The 20,448-nt window shown below is 41.3% G+C and overlaps 1 protein-coding gene across 9 annotated transcripts in view; it reads left to right on the top strand.

The window, feature by feature from the left end:
• Positions 1-17,463, top strand: part of nsmfa (NMDA receptor synaptonuclear signaling and neuronal migration factor a) — a 37,618-nt gene extending 20,155 nt beyond the window's left edge. For 7 of the 9 annotated variants that reach the window (XM_046375522.1, XM_046375516.1, XM_046375517.1 and 4 more), the window contains 10 exons: positions 2,393-2,445; positions 4,486-4,575; positions 7,216-7,346; positions 7,879-7,962; positions 8,560-8,593; positions 9,244-9,314; positions 9,551-9,630; positions 10,532-10,634; positions 13,760-13,835; positions 13,974-17,463. In XM_046375522.1, coding sequence (XP_046231478.1) covers positions 2,393-2,445; positions 4,486-4,575; positions 7,216-7,346; positions 7,879-7,962; positions 8,560-8,593; positions 9,244-9,314; positions 9,551-9,630; positions 10,532-10,634; positions 13,760-13,835; positions 13,974-14,071 — 820 coding nt within the window. In that variant the 3' untranslated portion in view covers positions 14,072-17,463. The remainder of the gene's footprint in view (positions 1-2,392; positions 2,446-4,485; positions 4,576-7,215; positions 7,347-7,878; positions 7,963-8,559; positions 8,594-9,243; positions 9,315-9,550; positions 9,631-10,531; positions 10,635-13,759; positions 13,836-13,973) is intronic. The other 2 variants (XM_046375521.1, XM_046375525.1) reach the window with 1 other exon arrangement.
• Positions 17,464-20,448: the final 2,985 nt, after the last annotated feature.

The following is a 20,448-nucleotide window of genomic DNA, read 5'->3' as shown; positions in this document are numbered from 1 at the left end:
GTCTAAATCTCATTAAATGTCTCCACACCTCTCCTTTGTGGGCAGCTGGGGTTTAAGCACTGGACAATCAGGGTGACAAGATGTCTCTGTCTGACTCTGTGTGCTAGTATGTAGTAGTAGTGATGTTGCTTATATGTAAATAATACAAAGCTATATTTCCAGACCTTATGAGATCATGTGTTGGCGTGATGCAGTTCGTGTTGCTCTGAAATTCATTGTTTGATGCCACAAGTTAAATGTTGTTGACGTGTTGTGTGGAGGTAAACTGAGGACACGGAGACTCAAAAGACTTTTTTCCCCTCTTTTATGTTGCTTCTATTTTTACGTGCTTCTCCACCGCCAGATCAACATGGACCCACTCGCACATACACACACTCACAAACTACATGCAGAGATCATTAATCATGAGTGTTGACTGGTAGCTTGGCGTACTGGAACTGTGTGTAGATGCGACATGGGAGGGAGGCAGAGAGATAAAAGGATGTTTATCTGGGGCTCTTGCATAGAACATCATGTCACGATCAGGCAGAAAGTCACAGAAAAACAAAAACACTACACAAATCTTATTGCTTTGTTGTTATTTAAGACACTAAATGGATTTGAAGTGGAACATGGTAATGCAAAGCCTGTATATTTAATTGCCTCTAGTATTCAAAGATGTACTTTCTTCAGATCAGTTGGAGGAGACATGAAAACCCTTGTCTGCTTTTAGGAGGTTCATGCAAGTAGCAAGACCCTGCAAATGGAAAACAAAAGAGACACCAACTCAACATGTTTGGAGCCTACTCATTGTTGCCTATAACAAAACATTTTTTATTTGACATGTTTTGTCATTAGATAAAGTGAAGCATCAGAAATGACTGAACAGACCAAGTGTGATGACAACTGAAAAAAATCACTTGATTATTTATTTTCTAAATTTGTCAGTGTTCCTTCTGGGGGAATAAATGTGTTTGATTATACAATGTGAATTAACCACAGCTCGCATTAGCATATAGCAGATCTGCAATCTTTCTCCATCAGGCTGAAGCCACAGTTTTGCACCTGTGAGTCTCCTGATGAATAAGGATGTCGGCAGACAAAATATTTTTCACTGTAGTGCGTCATTAGCCCCATGATTAGCCTCAATGAGATACACTCGTCTGGGGTCTTTATAATAGGGAAAATAGAAAAGGCTGCTTAGTGCATCCTGGTTCTTTTAAATCACGGATGGAAAAATTTAGCAGCCGCACCCTTTGACAGATTCAGGCAGCCTGTGCAAATGTTATTTAGCCTCAAAGCATTACTGTGAAATTGGTTATGACGCAGGCTTTGGGGAAAAAAAATAACAAAAGGGGACTGCTTCTGTCTGAACTCTGCAGTATCTTTATGAAAGTACTGTGGAATAATTAACTCGAGCTGGAATTACTTGCTAGCTTATAAATCATCAAACTTGCAGTCCATGATTTCTCATATTGTAATAAGATATGATACATAATCTAAGAAAAAAACTGAAACCCATTCTCAAAAGACTTTCTGTTGTAATAAGGAATCATACAGAGACCCAAGCTTTCAAGGGATATGCCGGTAGTGGCTCACCATCAGCCCCGCGTATACAAGGTTTAAAGCAGAATGTTAATGGAGATAATGGAGAGGAAAGAAAATGAAACCGATTTCATGGAGAAGATTTGCTTTCTGTTATTTTCTAGAGCTGAACAACAAAACTTTGCTAGACAAAATTTCTTTTCTTTTTTTGTATCTTAACCTTAAATGTAATGGAATACGGTGACTATAACATGTAGCAGGTTCTGCAGGATCTCCTGGACATCTTTACAGCAGTCCATGTCTTACAGTACATGTCTGTATTCTGGGAGAAATACGGTACGGGTCAGGTGTTTACCTCAGTAAGATTTAAATGGAAATCAGCTCACACCAGCATTCAACAAAGCAGCATCTCATCTGGCTGGGAGTAAAGAAAGTAAAGAAACACACACCATTATGCACCTGTTTGGTAGAAGGGACTCTCTCTGATGAGCCATCAGCCCCTGATGTGGTTCTGCTAAGAACAGATGCATCAAAGTCTACAAAATACTGAAGCAGGGTTTCCCTTTTGGTGGTTGTAACATGAATGAAATCTCCCGCGTCTCCTAAATCTACATTATAAAGGATGCAGAGGGTGCTTTGGCAAAGTGGTACATCGCACCCACACCACTCCCGCAAGGAAGGGTTTTCCACTCACATCGACAAGGAAATGTGTACCTATAATTATCTATTTTTCAACCTCTCGTCATTGAAATAGAAGCTTGACTAAACTCTCCTCTTTTTTTGCCTCCCTCTTTCTCTTTCTCCTTTATGTTTTGGTCCTTCCTCTGTCCTCTGCTATCCTCCTCTGCTTTGATTTCTCTACCCACAGGAACTTCCGGAAGCATCTTCGGATGGTGGGCAGCAGAAGGATTAAAGCTCAGAGTGAGTCAGAGATGTGTGTGTGGTTGATATGTTTGCTCAAATTGACTGTGATGTTGTTCACCCCGCCATCATCCGTAGTTTTATTTATTTATTCGTTTTCCTTTGTTTTTTCCGGTGTGTTTTTGCATGTGTTTGTGGCACTAAACGCTCATGCTTTGCTGAGATTTGTACCGCTCTGTTGAGATTTTTTGAGGATTATAGTACGTGTATCTCTGTGTGTATTTGATATGGCAGCGATATTTTAAAGTTTGTGCATGAGTGTGTGTGTGTATGAGTGTAGGTGGTCTTTTCCTGTTGCATTGCTTTGAATATTTGGGGGGTGGTTTGTTCAGAGGACTGTGAAGTTTGAAGGCACTTGATGTATTTTAAAAAGAAAACAAAGGAAAAAAGTGATGACTCGTAATGATGGAACAGTGTGTGTCATGTGAGTGTCACTGTAAGTCTATAAGTAGTAGTAGTAAGAAAATGAAAGGTTCCTCTTTCTGGATTGGATGTCGGTTCAGTGGCAATATAAGTGTGATTTTGTGATGTGGCTGGTCTGTCCTTTGTTAGTTTGTCCAGTGTTTGTCCAGACCATGAAAACGGAAATGGTGATGGAAGCGAGATGAACTATGTCCCACTTAATAAAAATACTTTTTGCATCAAACTAAGATGCAGCTTTCATGTGATAAGTCATTTGGAAAGATCAAAAACCACAGTTTCTGACTTAATGAACTCCAAATAAGCAGTTTTTTTTTCTTTTAATACACTTAAAATTCAAATGACCAGTGTGGTGTGTGGGTCTTTCGAACAGAAATTTGGACGTTGGTGTGCGGAAGTGAAAATCATGTGGTTTGTGCTGTTACTTTCTGGTCCAGTATGATGAGGATATATTAAGATTTTGTCAGGTGTGTGTAAAAGTTAAGCATGTTTAGCAAAGCAATTTTTATGATTTGAAAAAAAACAAAAAAAACAAAAGGTTTTGACAGGAGAGCCTGTACCCTATTAAAACCAAAATGTGTCACCTATCATCGTGGAGACCACACTCCCCAAATTTTGTACCTTGGCAGATTTTTGCTCTGTAGACATTTAAATTAAACCCAAAACCTTATTGCTGCTGACAGTGATGTCAGACTTCCCCTGCTATGAGGAGGAACTAGTTCTCCTGAAGCTAATTTCTTATTCATACAATTTCTTCTCACATTCCTGCATCCCTGTGGAGAACTGACATTCTCATGGTCACCTGATCTGCAGCACTGATTGAACTAATATATATATATATATATATATATATATATATATATATAAACAGGAAACTGGGCCCAATCAACCTTGACAGAGTTAAGTGACATTAGACCCTTATAAATCTGTTCTGACTATGTTTTATAAAAATCAAAGCTCTAGTTAAGATCACAGAGTTTTTGTGATGTTGAGATCACAAGGGGAAAGTGTTTTGATATGATTAAAAGTGTATTTCCGAAGAGGAAACCTTGTAACATCTATATCACAAAAACACATCCTTTTGATCATAAAAAATAAACCTTAAAATCTTGTTGACCTTATGAATTCCTCTGCTCATGAAAAGACATTTGTATGAGCAGTAAAATGAACAGAGAAGCATTAGAGAGGATCCATCAGCATACAGGGGCCAAAAAACATGACGTGTTGAGGGACGATGTTGATTACCGTGTCAAACACTTTCAAGTAGTCTAAAAGTGTTCAAAGCAAGGCTGAATTTTATTGACTAGCTTTGTTAATCTGTAAGAAAAGTCCTTTTAAATCCATACTGAGGACAAGGGCAGAGAAGAGCCGCGGCATCCTGTCAGACATATGAGTGTCAGAATACTGTGTTGTTGTGTTTGGCAGTTTGTTTATGCAGGCATTTGTTTGTGCAGATAAAGGATGGCATTGTACGTATCTGTGAACTTGTAGCTGCATTCGTCTTTGCACTTGTGTGTTCTAGGTGGTGAGTGTGTAGAGGAAGCGGCCAGTTTGCGCTTGTCAGTGTGTGTGTGTGCGTGTGTTGTGCGTGTGTGACTATCTCTCCCCCGCCTGCATTAGCTTTCGCTGAGCGTAGATCGAAGAGTTTCAGCCGCTCCTGGAGTGACCCCACCCCTGTCAAGACTGACTCTGCTCATGAACCCAGAGACAGTGAGTTAACACAGACTTACACACACGCATGTACACACACGCGCACGCACACAGAGGCGCTGACACACACAAAAGACCACCAGAGACTGGGGAAATAAAAAAAGAGATGGAACAAGGCTTTAACTGTGAAGTGACCAAACCACATTAACTTGTACATATTCACATACAGCTAACTTTGCTTTGCGTACACCAATATCCATTAATGTCTGTGTTTGTTTGGCAAATGTGAGCAAACTGTAAGTTTTTGGCCTTATAAATTGTCAATTTGTAATTGTGACATGCAAACCTAAACATCTATGACATTGCTTTTTAAATAATCTCAAACTACTTTTCATTGCAGTTGATTGACATTCTTATTTGTCTACTGACAAGACTGAAAAGTTAATTATCACAGTAACTGGTTGATACAAACATATTCTTTTAAAGAGCTTAATCAAATGTCCTCGTGTACTCATATGTTTATAATCTGCCCACACAGCTGCAGTGAGAATTGTGTGAACTTATTTCAAACAATGAGTGCAGCCATAAATTAGCCAGCCGACCCTTTGTGCCCTCACGTCTTGACTGGCAGATTGATTGCAGCTTGAATTTGCTTTGTGCTCACTCAGTAGTTTTGTCATTAATTAATTTGCTTACACAGGTGGTTCATGCGGAGTTGAAAGCCATTTAGCACTTCGTATTTGTCAGCCATAAAAACCTTTCGGTAATCAGCGCTTTGATATATGAGACGACTACAGCTGGAATGAAGCCAAATCATCTGTAGCCTTAAATAGAAGTCAACCAGTCAAAAATGTATTTCATAAAGGGGAGCAAATACAAACTGCGTCACCAAAGAACGGGGTCCTGCCAGTACAGTGCAGTGCGACAAAAACCATCATCTGTAGTTCAGCCACTAAGTTCAAATTTGAGGTTTGGAATTTGGGTATTTCCATTGTGCTTGCAGAAACGAGTATTTAAACATTTTTCAATGGCGATGTTGCTAATTTAGCCTCTTCTGTAATTTCAACCAGTGTGCTTTGATGGTGATTTTGTTACTTGAAAGTTAAAGCCATTTTTCACCAAGTATCTATCATTTCTCATGTCTGCAGCCTGTACGAACAGACACATGCCAAACAGATATGATGTGAGAGTGTGCTGTATGGACTGCAGGCCTCTCAGCTGAAATAAGGTGACATTTTGTCATCGTGTTTTTACGGCTCAGTTCGTGGTTTCGGCACATCAAAAACAACTAACACACAGTTTTATGTGCAAGTGTGCGCGCAAAACACACAATCACACGTACAAACTGACTCTGTCTCTGCTGTTGACTCTGACCCTGTCCATCTGTCTCCCTATGACCGTGGGTCTTTCTTCAACTTTGTGATGCTCTCTCTCTCTGTGAGTATGTCCTCCAAAATGGAGTGTGTGTCTCAGTCTGAGCGTGTAAGGCTGGTGCAAATGTTAATACAAGTGAAGTGTGTCTAAGTGTTTTCTGGAGGGTTTTCAGTACGCGAATCAACGCACACAAGTTTGCATGTGCTGTTTGTCTATGTTGATGTCTGAGTATCTGTGGTTTTATGTTTTTTCTCCACCTCCATCTTCAGTGTTCCTTTGTTTCTGAGTGTGATGAAAGATAAATGAACTGTTGATGACAGTCTAATGGCATGGTTGATGCCTCATTTTCCGTCTCTCCTGGGGGAAAGGTATTGTTCCCCAGAGAAGTGATATTAATTGACAATCTTGCTTTTCATTTTGCTCTTTTCATACTCTTCTGCTTCAATGCCCCTTTTCAGACTGCTGGAACTGTATATCTTTATTAGAGGTCTTTGAACTATATCTCAAGGCAGATACCAATATATTTTCCTATTTAAAAAAAAAACAAAAAAAAACATGACATGTCTGCCAGTAATTTTCAAACAATTTATAGTTTCAAATTTACTATATATTTTGTCATAATCAAAATGGAGAAAAGTCTATGATTTACTGTGGTGGGAGATACAGACATGATTCCACTCAGAGAAGTGGGGTTGCATAAATTATCCTGTTTTAGTTATAAAACCAGACAGCATTTTGGTATTTTGACTTCATTTTGGTGTTTCTAGTAATGTAACAATGACTTTGACATATTTAGCAACGCCTGTAGGATACCAAGACCCAGGAAGTAAATCGACCACCGTTGATGTGCTAACGTGTCACCAGGCAAAGAAATAAAAACTGCCAGCTATGGGTCCAACCTGATGCTTTAAATCATCTTAAAATATAAACATAGTGTAAATGTCAAAAAAAAATAAGCATGACTCAATTGTACAAAACCTGCTGCCCTCTGATCCCAGTTCCAGTTCATAGCTCTCCTTGTTAGCTGATGATAGAAATCCTGCTGCTACCCTCACTATCGGTCATTCTTTTATTTCCTGCTTCTGCCAGCTGTCTCTTCTTTTTCCTGTCCCATCTGTCATTTTCTTATGCCACCACCATTATCACCACTCCATCCTCCTTCCTCTCCTCCGCACTCACCTTCTTCAACTTCCTAGACACATCTTTCCTTCACTCACAGATTTTCTCTTTTCTGTGTCACCTTTTCTTGCCTCCCACCCAACACTTCTGCCCACATCCTATTATCTTGAGTCTGTTTCCTCACTGCTGTTTTATATTCTGTTCTAGGCGGAGACTTGCAGGCTTCCTGTGGTACCCTGGATGAAGGAGGCGTTGATGACAGTTTAGACTGGGAGGAGGAGAGAGAGATGGAGAGGCTGGCTTGTGAAGGAGATGACTTTGTTCCTCCCAAAATCATGGTAAGAGATCACTGTTTTCATGATCTGCACATAGAATTTCAAAAAAGTCAAAATCAAAGCAGCAGGTATTGATCAAGTCTCCCAAACCCTTTATCTATTTCCCACAGTGCAGCTCAGTGGCACAGGGCACATTTTTTAGACTTCACTCTGCTTGGTAAATGCTTCTGTCTTTCGAACTCCACTCCCATTGCTGAGCTAACTCTGATCATGGAGTGATTTAGTAATTCAGGGAAGAAAATAGAAGGGATTTCTTTCTATTTCTTGATAAATGAGCCTAATAAAAATGGTTGTTTTAGGCAGATCTAGGTTAAGATTATATTAATCTCAGGGAAAGGAATTGATATTCAGATGCAGTATCTGATTATACAGAGCTGTACATTCCCTGCAGACACAGGAGTCTAGTTTCCTGTTATTTCTCTGAAAGGTCTTCCTTCTCCCCTAGTTTCTCTCTCTCTTCTTCCTCTGTTTCCTTTCCTCACATCCTACTAAATCCACATTTCACCTCTTTCTCTTGTTTCTCCTTCACCTTTAGCTGATCTCCTCTAAGGTCCCCAAGGCGGAATACGTTCCCAATATAATCCGCAGGGATGACCCATCCATCATCCCCATACTCTACGTGAGTCAAATGCTGACGTGTGCAGACAGAAGCATTACAGTACACGGACATACTGTACCATGCATACGAGTAGTTACTTTAGAGGTGCTCTGCAAAAGAAGCTGGGACTCTGTGTAAAACATAGAGACAGATATAGACAATATATTTAATGTGATATTTATCTCATTAACTTAATTGATTTTTGAAAACATATTCTGAAGTTGATGCCAGCAACATATTTAAAAAAAAAGGCAGGAGCAACGAAAGATGGGGAGAGTTGTGGACCATTTCACATGTAAACAGGTTGATTGGTAATTGGTGATGGTATCACAATTGGCTATGATAGCTGCTCACAAACAAGGATGAGTGCAGGTTTGGTACTTTGTGAAATGCATCTTATAAAGGATATTACAGGGGCTCAGGAACACTTTGTAAAATTGTTGCTGATAAACACAGCTCATTTGCAAATGACTGTTTTTAGTTCTGTTTTACACAGCGTTCTAGTTTTATTTTACAATCTGGGATGTGTGAAAAGGTAGACTGCAATGAAATCATTTTAGGGTAAGGATTAAATGATATTAAATGATTGTTTCAAGTGAATGTCCTATTTTCCTACAGGACCATGAACATGCAACTTTTGATGATATTTTGGGTGAGTAAATATTCCTGTTTAAGTTAGTATCTACCTTTTACTGCTTCACATTGTATAAATACCAGCATCCACTGAGGTGGTTTTCATGCAAAAAATTATACTCTTATTATTACTCTTAAAGCTCACAAAAAAAGCTACAGGCTAAAGCTCACCTGCAAACAAATCTCTACAAAGCATCTTGGATATAACTTATGTGGAACCATTTAAAATATCAAGAAATTCTTCTTAAAATTGGCTTGCATTCTGAGAAAGATCCTGCGTTGCTCATAATGGAAGCACTTGGAGCAAATGGTCTGTTAATATAATAATAAAGTCAATATTGAATAAAGCTCACCCTGAGTTACTGAAAAGGATGTCAAAAAGAAAAAAATCAGGTATTCATTTAATCATCTTTCACTGACATGTTTTATTGTTTTGTGGTGTATGCGGTGTTTGACTCAAATTAAACTAAATCTTCCATTAGTGTCTCTGTTGTCTATTATTGCACCTGCACTTGAACTCACCCTCCAGAGAGTTGCTTTGTGTTTGCTGCTCACATCTCCTCCCTCTCTCTCAGTACACTGTTACTTGTCTCTTTTCATATTCCTTTTCTCTTTCCGTTCTCCGTCCCTGTTGTTCATATCAATCCACCCTTTTTTTCTCCCTCACAGAGGAAATAGAGAAGAAGCTCACATCTTACAGGAGAGGAAGCAAGTTCTGGAGGATGCTCATCTTTTGTCAGGTGAAGAACAAGAAGACAAATATTAAAACTAATATTGTAGGGGTTATTTGGCATATTTGAGGTTATGTGTTCACTCATACGCTGCATATATGTCAGGAATCCCCTGAGCGACTAGTTTCTAGACTCCTTTAACTAACTTTCTTTTGGGATCTAAGCTGCTGAGATCTTAATTAAAAAGAGGCAGATTGGCAGTCGCAGAGATACTAATGTGTTTTAATCCTGTGCGTGCTTCCTAGGGAGGACCTGGTCATCTGTATTTACTGAAGAATAAAGTGGCAACCTTTGCTAAGGTGGAAAAGGAGGAAGACATGAGCCAGTAAGTTACTGCTAGACCACTGGGTCCATCTCTGGTTAATGAATATTCATTTATGTCGTGCACATTTCCAATGTTTCATAAATCATCGACACGTGATGATGCTTTACAAAAAACATGACTGAAAATAACAAGAAACTTGGCCGTGAGCTTGCTGTGAGGAGAGCGTTGTTAGAGACGTATTTTATCTTTAGCTGCATTTTAATTAAGCCTTTTATGCAACCAATAATCAGAATAAGAGCTCAGTCAGTTGAAAAATATCCTTTTCGAAAAAAAAAAAAACATCGACCAAAGTAAATCAGCGCATTTCCAAAACATAAAAATAAAAAACAATCTTCATTTTCATTTTAGGCATTGCAAGGATCAAAGATTTGGATGCAAATCGACCTTGCAAATGCTCTTTCTTTTCAGAACATTAACACTATGTGTGTGAATGCTCCTAGATTTGATATGAATCAAAAAAAGTTCCAGAGGGACGCTTTAACACTCTCTCTGCATCTGTTTGTCACTCCTAAACATGATCTACTCTTTTTCTGAGTAATGCATCACTCCCAAACGGACCATCTTTGAATAGGTGATGTTTACTTGTTTCAGAGATGTAAACACAAGATTCACCTTCTGTTCCATAACTCATCTAACCTCAGCTAAACAGTCATTTCAGTGCAAAAGCACAGCAGTTTATCATTGAAAAAGACAAGTCCATGACACAGGCTTAACTCTTTAAATGTTACATGTGATGTTGCATGCTGGAGCTGTTTTTCTTGCCAAGGTGAAGGTATACAGTACAGGATCATTTTATTTTGACCTAGTGTATTTAATTTCATGGGAACTGTTGATCAGGTTGATTATGTTCAGAAAGAAACAAATCAGATCCTGTTTAACTGTAGCCTTTCTCTTTGTTAAGATTCTGGAGGAGGCTTAGTCGCTTCATGAGTAAAATCAACCCAGAACCCAACCTGATCCATATAATGGGATGCTATGTCCTGGGCAACCCCAACGGAGAGAAGGTATACAGACACTAATGCACACAGACACTCACAAGCAACATTATTTCCCTTGCTTCACCAGATTTTTCCCCCAGACATGACAGAAAACATGAGAGCTCATCTTTACAACTCTAAACTCTCAAGTTATAGTAATAACTTGTTGTAATGTATACCTTAAATTTCTCAGAAAACGGTTGGTGTTGTTGAGGCAGTCAAGCGCATTTGTCGTATGTTGATTCAGTTCTTAAAAGTCTATGTCACATTATACACACAGTATTTCAGAGGATATGATTATTTAAGTCTTATACAGTACGTGTCAGCTATTGATTGGCCTCTCTTATCCATCGTAGCTACGCTGCAGCCAATGTTCACGTTCACTGTAAACGGAATAACTTTGGCTATCAACAACTGCATGACAGCAATCACACATTTTGCGGTGACTGACTCAAGGCAAACCTTTGCTTAGGCGCTTTATATGAAACAAAGTACAGATTTAATGTCGGTGTGTAAAGACGGTAGCTGTGAGCTATACAGGCAGATACTGTGCGACATATCCTGAACAGTGAAATCTGATGCTGGACTATGAAGAAGTTACTTCGCTGGTAGGAACATAACCGATGACGAAACATAAATAACTTAGGATGCCCAAGATTTATTGATACTTTGTCTCACTGCCCAGTTTTCTGCCCTCTGCTTTCATATTTATGCTCACTGCATCTGTTTCGATCTCAGTTTGTCTAATCACTATGTTATCCTCCTGGCAGTTTCTCCCTTACTCTTCCTCCCATCGGGGGACTATTGTCTCTCTCTGTGTAATGTTACTGCATATATCTGAGGAGCACACATGCAGGGTGATGTCGCACCTCTCTCTGTCTCTGTCTCTACCTGACATGAACAAATAATATAACACATAACTGCCCAAACACATAAGAAAAAAAAATTGAAACTCAGACATATACAAGCTGGCACACACACTCACACATGTACACACAGATGCACACCATAGCCAGCGGTGTTTGTCTGACCCAACTGTCTGTTCCAGTCATGTCTGCCAGAATGCTTTGTTATATAAAGTGGATCTCTCTGGGTTTGATGGACAGTCTGGCAGTCTGCAGAACAGACTGCACATCAATGATATCTCCACCCCTACAGACAAACAGGAACACATGCAGATGTTTGGAGAGAGCCTCAGTCCAAAACAACAAAACTGGTGTGCTTCCCTTCTTTTTTTATTTATTTTATTTTTTCAAAGGTTTGGCTTAGCCCCAAGATCCCAAGGTGGTATTTTCACATGATGGGTTCGTCTACTGTAAAACCTCAGTCAGTCAAACAGAAGTAATGAGATTTTGCTTGTACGTCTTTGTTGTTAGTGCTTGTCATTCTTGCCTGCCATAAACCTGTTCTCTACTCCTGGCAGCTACACTACATGGTCAAAAGTATTTGGACACTATATTAAATGCTGCCGCAACAGCTTCCACTCCTTCGAAAAGTCTTTCTACAAGATTTTGTTATGTGGCTGCAGGGATTTGCTGACACAGGAGTATTAGTGGGAGGGGTTGTGGGGTGGGGGGTGGGTGAGCAATAAGACCTGGCTCACATTCAGTGTTACAACTCATCCCAAAGACGGAGCTGAGGTCAGGACTCGCTGCAGGCGAGGATGTTCCTCTACATCAAACCGAGAAAAACTATTCCTTTGTGGATCTCACTTTGTCATGTTGAAACAGGAGTTGGTTTTTCCTTAACTGGAAATAAGGCCATATTCAGACAGACATCAGCCCTGCCTTAGAAACACAGCATCCTCTTTCATGTGAAATGAACTAAATATGCGCATCATCAGCAGAACACATTTCTCCCGGCCTGAGTTTTAATGGTGTCAGCTCGGATTCCTGTTTAATCCGTTTTTAAACAGTAAGATTAACTGTTGCCAAATTCTGCACTGCAGACCGTATAAAACAAACACATGCACTCGAATCCTGATATAATGTGATATTTAAGTATAAATTTAAGCTTACAAATATTGACATGAGCCTGCAGCCATGACAGAGTGGGTTGACTGCAAAGTAGAGGTAAATTAAACCACCCCCTCTCAGTTTGAAAAGTTAAAACATGATGTTTAATGCATGAATAATGAAATCACTCAATAAATGTCAAAGCGGTCCAGCTTGTTAAGCACAACAAAAGCTGGTTTGGGGGGCGTAGGAGTGAAAACAAAAGCTTGGGATGGAGATCAGCAGGTGAACAGGTCGGAGAGGCAGTCAGTTTTCATCCAGAGGTTTTCGAACATGTTTTGGTTTTGTCAGCGCTAAATCTACATCAGTCATGGCAACGAGGGCCACTGAGGGCTTGTAAAGAAGCCACTCAGGACGGAAAAGAAACTACACAACTTGCAACACATTATTCGAGATTTGTCCTTTGCCTCCAGCTCTCTGTGCAGCACAAACGAGACACGTTGCCTGCATCTCCCCAACCATTCGCTCCTCGCTGTCTGGCATCCAGCCATCTTGTTTTATCTTTTTCAAAGGGCTTCAAACACAAGAAAAGAAAAGCTACCTTTTCATTACCATCTCCGTTTTAACATCATAAAGTAAAAAAAAAACAAAACAAAAAAAAAAACAAAGGCACATTTGGCCTTTGATTTCTCTGACACGGTGGGTATTATGATTAATTTGTGGTAAGACAAGAAACTGCAGGAGAGGAGACTGAAATATCTAACATCACTGTACCTCTCCAATGATTATTTTTACTATGGATTGATCGATTTTTTTTCTTTCAATTGATTGTCCATCCAGCAGTCAAAAACCCCAAAGTGTTCCATCCACAGTCACATAATACAGTAGGACTGCAATCCTACTCTGGAGAGGCAGAGAGAGGTTATCTAAAGACAAGCAGGAAGAATGAACACCTCTGCAACTTGTACTCTTATCTCCTTTCCTGTCCTCCTTGTTACCCCCTCACCTCAGGAAAGAACTGCACATGTCTCTTTGGCAGTAATGAGTTGGATTCATTGCCTTTCTTGTCTGTGTTTTTATGTTTGTTTGTGTGTGTGTGTGTGTATGTTGTGTCTGAAAATGAGGGCTGCCCTGCTGCGAGTGTATCCAAATGCAATAGGATTAATTGGTGTTTGCCTTCTTATCTCGGCCCAACAGCTGTTCCAGAAACTGAAGAATCTGATGAGGCCTTATTCTGTCGAGTTTGAGTCGCCGCTGGAGCTCTCTGCACAGGGTGGGTCTGAACACACATCCAAACACACCCAAACATGCAGAACAAACGGACACACATGCATATACACCTGTCACTTTCAGGCTTTTGCTCTTTTCTTCTTCTTCCTTGAACCTTATCCTATCTCATTTACCAATCAAGGCAAAGAGATGATTGAGATGTACTTCGACTTCCGCCTCTACCGACTTTGGAAGACACGCCAGCACTCCAAGCTCTTGGACTATGAGGATTTTTTGTGACAAAGAAACCTGGACAATGGGTGCAGCAGAGGCCTCCAGTGCCAGGAATAACCTGATAAAGCTGATCCAGTGACTGGACATTGTTCGAACCCGTCAACTCAACACAAAAAGTCATATGTGCTTTCAACCGGGAGAGGACTGGGAGAGGAGGAAGAGGCGGACAAGGAGGCTGGGGACAAACTGTGCCTCGGCTCCTCTTCACTTTCAGAGTAAGGATCAAAGACTAACAAAAAGGGCCGAAAAATACTTGTAAAAGAATAAAATTGGGGAAAAAGCAAAGACAACTGGACTGTCCACGTCTTAGTCGCCAACTCTCTTAGCCTCTTGAGTTTAAAGTAAAAATTCGTAATGCGTTAAAAAAGAGATCATCATTTTAATCACGCCTCTGTTGTAAGGACATACTTTCTGAAGCTGATGCGCTTCAGAAAAAAATTCATTTTTGTCACAGTGTGGTTCTGTGTTTCGACTGGACCTTTCAGATAATCTCAGACCCCAGAGACAGACGTAAACATAAATAACCCATATGTTGGTGTGTGTATATATATCACATGAATATATTAGCATAGCTTTAGTCATGCAAATAATACTCCATATGAGAATAATGATGCATCATTTATTTTTGATGTGCATTGTTGTGCAGTTTCATATGGAAATACTTTGGAATAACTCAGGTTTTAGCCATGAAGTAATTAATCTGTTTGTCTATTCTATCAAGATATTGTAATCTTCATTGCCATCGCTTGGAATGAATGTATTATCTCTCTAGAAATGTATCTTACGTTTGAGGAATTGAGCTTCGTGTTTTGGTTTTTAAAAAAAGTATAATGTGCTGATATTGTGTGTGTGTGTGTGTGTGTGTGTGCACGCGTGTGCATGTGAGGGTGTTTTCCATGAAACAAAAGAAGAAAACATGCACATGTTGAGTGCATTTTTCTCTCTGAAAGCAAAAGCAATTGTTTATCACCTTCATCACCCGAGTTTTCTTTCGTGCTGTCACATACATACAAAGACATTCTAGTACGATTCATGATGTCAAGAGGGATGTAACAGCCATCCAGGTTTTCCAACCCCTGTAGTGCAGGAGTTGCCCTTTTGATCCCTCCTGCTCCTCTGTAGAAGGTTCAGGCCACTTACTCGGCCCATCAGCAGTGCCAGCTGCTCTCGCTATCTGCCAAACACTCTTGGCTTCTCTTAATGGCAGCCAAACGAGATTCCACCACCTCTCAATTCACTGGGCTGTGATCCAGTCTGAGTACTGAAGTTCTCTGAATTAAAGAGATCTGCCAGGAGTTTAAGCTGTTAACAGCCATCTGCTGGCCCTGTCAGGTGTCAGCTAGTTAAAGGCCAGAAATATGCACTGAGTGTGTGTTTTGTGTCTGAGAGCTGTCTCAGAAAAGGTTAGGGGTGGATAGACAACCCTTACACACGCACACAAAAAAAAAAGATTAGGGGTGGTTAAATGCAGAGAGCAGCAGCTGACCCTACTGCTGGACCGCAATCTGAAACAATATGCGAATGCTTTCACCTTGTGGTTCACACACACATACGCACGTGCGAGGTGCTGGAATAGAAATAAACTTTGAGAAACCAACAATTCAGGGCAAAATTGAAGGGACACTCCACAAAGGTCAGTTTACTGGCTGTGATGAGTGCTTCTCAGCCTGCGAAAACACTTTTTATTATGTCTTAAGTCTCAGAAAATAACCCTGGTGATGTCTTCTCACTTTGGGACTTCAAACAGAAAGTCTGTCACAAACTGGCAATATGGACATGGTTTAAATGTAGAAGTTTACTAGCAGGGATGGCCTAATGAAAGATGCTATCAACTTGTTTGATGGGAAGTGTAGTATCCAAGATATTTTAGCAATTGCTGTTTTGATTTTGACCATTTTCCTGTCACAAAGCCCACAATTTTAGGAAAATAAACAATTAAATAACAGTACTTGTTTAACAATGACATTTTTTTAAATTCAACAAAACAGTTGTAGGATTTAAACTAGGACAGTGACACTCCAAATGCAGTCCAGCCACAGTTTAACATTTGACTTATCAGGTTGACATGCTTTTGCACAAGGCTCTGATGAAGGCAGGTTTGTTTAAATGCATCAGCTTAAGAGGTTCGAGTACTGGTGTCTGTACTTCTAAAGTTTTCATGTGTCGGCACTTTTGAAAATGTGGCCACATTTTCCGAATGTGGCAGCAGTCCTACAATGTCCCACAATGACATCAGTCCCTGAATGTCAGCAAAACATCGCTGTGGAGCGACACAGCTACCGGGTAAGCATGATTTTAACCTGTTGTTAAGTATCTGCATAGGTGATAGGTGTTTACAGAGTGATTTAATAGATTTCAGTGGTCCCAGCTCTGCATAACACACACAGACACATACACACACACACAAGCAAAGATATTTAAAATCTGTATATGGTAAAAGCTTTTCCATCTGTCATCATTTGTGTGGATGTGTTTTGGAGCATTATGTGCAGATTTTTTTTGTGTGTGTTAAAGTCAGCCAGTCTCTCTGGAATGCTCTCCAGCTTTCTACTCAAACACCTCTGGTTTTTATTTGCTTTTGTCCTCTCTCTGACATTGCAGTGCCAGAGTACAGTTTGTCTGGCACAGACAAGTGCTCTCTCAGCCTGAGTCACGCAGTATATGTTTCATTACAGATTTAAAATTCACGTTACACAACCTGTCATATCACAGAGTCATTTTAATTCCAGCAGAAGCATTAAGTTGCCAAGTTCTCAAAGATACTGGCCCCAACAGCTAACGGCTAATGACACTGGCTAAGTCAAAGTGCGGCAGAGATGAACAGTGATGTAATTGATTTAATTCAGTGTTTTTCTTATTCCATAGAAAACATAGGAAGAAAAATCTCATATCCAGTGTTTAAAGGAATTTCTGGTAATTAATCTTCTGTTTGAATTTACTGGGATGAACTGACCATGATGTGAAGAGCACTCTGACTCAGGAGTTTGAGAGAGCTTCGTTTTCTTCTTCAGCAAAAAAGTAATAATGATAACAATAAAAAAAATAAAAAGCATTAAAAGCGTAATTTCATCGGAAATCTAATTAAAGATACAAATGTGTCTATCTCTCTCAGTCTGTTGTATTATTTGTCTTTTCATTTCATATCGCATATTGGGAATACCAGCTTTGAAAAAAAAAAAAAAAAAAAAAGCAGAGTACAGTAAGTTCTCTGATTCTCTGAAATCTGACCTTTTGTTTCATTATGTATAAAGCACACTTAAGCTTGAAGACACAGGAGACTGATACAGAAATAGGAGAATGCTGAAAGACAGATGAATCTCAACTATTATTTCTTCATCACTGTCCCTTATTACATGATTGAAAATAGTTCAACACTTTCTTCATTTCAAACTTTAGAACTGTGAAGTCATTCTGGCTTTACAATCCTACAAAATCAGCAAAATACCACATACATACAGGCATGCTTCCTTTCAGGATGTGCCATGCAAAAGGTTTTGCATTACAACTCCCATTTTAAGTTCTAGATAAAAAAGAAAAGAAAAACAAAACAAAACAACTGCTCTAAATTTCTTCAGCTAATGGAGAAGTGTGGATACAAGGTGCTAAATGAAGAGGAAAACAAATAGTCTCTTATGTATTAAAAAGTTGGTTTATCACACACATTTCTTTCTGTGTGGAATATGTGTCTCATTTCAGCCTCAATACTGTAATGGGTATGGAGTGAACCCAATCACAGCCCAAATAAACCAGGTTTCATGTTTGATGAATGCAGAGCAGGTGAGTATGGCAGGAACCCAACTCGGGTCTCCCGTGTGCCAGGCAAGCACGTTACCACAGAACCAACGGGGCAGGCAGGGAGAATGTGGGACTCGTGAGCAGGTAATTGAACAGGTAACAAAAGTTCTCTACAGGCTCAACAAGTGGCGGGGAAGGGAAATAGCTCAAAGTCACTGCTGATGAAAGCCTTTGTGGAAAGTGGTTCAGATGAGGGCTGAGTGTGGATCTGGACCTTGAGACCTTGAGAGTCGATGAAGCTGACGGCACCAGAGGAGGTGAGCTGGCAAGGTGAAGCTGAGCTGACTGAGCAGGAAGCGGATGAGGGATCAAGGCATTTCCCACCCAGGGGATTCCCTTGACACTGACTGTTGTGGACTGGCTTAATTTTGGAGACATGGAAGGTTGGGTGAACGCGGGTGAACGCGGGAGCTTCAACCAGACAGCCACTGGATTGATGACTCTCTGGATAGTGGAAGGCCCAATGAACTTAGGTGCCATCTTGGACTCGACCCGGAGAGGTAAGTCTTGGGTGGAGAGCTACACTTGCTGACCCGCTTGGTAGGTAGGTGCAGTTGTACACCGGCAGTTGGCAGTGGCAGCATAGCGACCCACAGAACGAAGGAGGGTGGAGCGAGCTTGGAGCCATGTTCTGTGGCAGCGACGGATGAAGGCTTGGACAGATGGACAGGAAATCTCTTCCTCTTGGGTTGGGAACAGTGGTGGTTGATAGCCATATGCACACTGAAATGTAGAGAGGCCCGTGGCAGAGCAGACAAGGGAGTTGTGAGCATATTCAACCCACAGTGATTGTGACGACCAGGAGGGGGTTCTGGGAGGCCATGCACCACAGGGCTGTTTCCAGTTCTTTGTTCATGCGCACAGTCTGTGCATTGGTCTGAGGGTGGAATCCAGAGGACAGACTGGCGGTAGCACTCAGCAGACTGCAGAACTCCCTCCAAAACACAGTAGAAAACTGAGGACCACAGTTTGACACCACATCAGCAGGGAGGCCGTGCAGGCGGAATATATGGAACAGAGCCAACTGAGCGGTCTCTTTAGCAGTGGGGAGGTTGGGCAGAGACACAAAGTGGACCATCTTGCTGAAGCGGTCTACGATGGTCAGGATGACTGTGTGGACATCAGAGGTGAGAAGACATAGGCGGTGAGGAACAGGAAGGGATTGAAGCTGCCCAGCAGGAGGCCGACAAGAGGTCTTGTGTTGACTGCAAATTTGACAGGCACTGATGAATTCCTGGACGTCCTCCTGCAAGGTGGGCCACCAGAAACTTTGGAGGAGGGCATGCCGTGTCCGTTGAACATCGGGGTGACAGGAGTGCTTGGAGCAGTGGGCCCATAGTAGCACATCTATGGGCCCCACTATGGAGCTGGGACTCTGCTGTCCTTCTGTGGAGTCCCTCGCCTTCTCCTCTATGTCCCAGGTCAACGTAGCAACAAGGCAGGATGTAGGGAGGATGGGTTCAGGTCTATCTACAGAGTCCTGTCTTCTAGAACTGGTGGGAAAGGGCGTCGGGCTTGGCATTGCAGGACCCCGGACGGTAAGAGAGGATCAAGTTGAAACAGACAAAAATCAGGGACCAGTTCAGTCTTTTAGTTGTGTGTAAATACTCCAAATTCTTGTGATCTGTCCACACAGGAAAAGTCTCCTTGGTGCCAATGGCGCCACTCTTCTAGGGCCATCTTAACTGCCAACAGTTATCTGTTTCCAACGTCATAATTTCTCTCAGAGGACAGGTGTCGAGAGAAGAAGGCACAGGGATGGAGCTTATGGTCAGTGCCAGAGCGCTGAGACAAGAGGGCCCCCACTCCAACATCTGAAGTGTCCACTTTGACCACAAACTAGCATCCAGAGTCAGGCACCTGGAGGATGGGCGAAGAGGTGAACCGATCCTTGAGGGTCTGGAAGGCTGCTGCAGCTGGAGGTGACCACTGGAAGGGCACTTTGAAGGACGTTAGGGTGGTAAGAGGGGCTGCCACGGAACTGCAGTTACGGGTGAAGTGATGGTAAAAGTTGGCAAACCCCAGGAAACGCTGAAGTTGTTTTGGTTGGTTTGGAACAGACCAGGAGGTGACAGCTGAGACCTTGGTTGGGTCCATCTGAATGTTGTCTTGTGCCACGGTGTTTCCCAGAAAAGATGCTGAAGAGACATGGAACTCACATTTTTCTGTTTTTACATACAGGGAGTACAGGCTCTTGAGGATGGACTAGACATGGTGAATGTGTTGCTTTTGGACCAGGAGAGGATGAGCATATCATCCAGATAAACAAAGGCATATCGGTTGAGCATGTCTCAGAGCACATCTTTATCAGTGCCTGGAAGACAGCAGGGGCATTGCTGAGGGTGAACGGCATTACGAGGTATTCGTAGTGTCTGGTTGGGGTGTTGAATGCCATCTTCCACTTATCTCCTTCTCTAATGTGGACAAGGTCGTTGGTGTTGCGCAGGTCAAGTTTGGAGAAAATGGTGGCCCCCTGGAACAGTTCAAAGGCAGTGGAGATGAGTGGCAGTAGGTAACGGTTCTTAATGGTGATATCATTCAGTCCTCGGTAGTCGATGCAGGGTCTCAATGTCTTGTCCCTCTTCTCA

The sequence above is a fragment of the Scatophagus argus genome, chromosome 20, assembly GCF_020382885.2.
Source record: "Scatophagus argus isolate fScaArg1 chromosome 20, fScaArg1.pri, whole genome shotgun sequence".
Taxonomy (NCBI): Eukaryota; Metazoa; Chordata; class Actinopteri; family Scatophagidae; genus Scatophagus; species Scatophagus argus.
The sequence above is the reverse complement of the archived record's forward strand: the minus strand, read 5'-3'. Positions and strand labels throughout refer to the sequence as shown.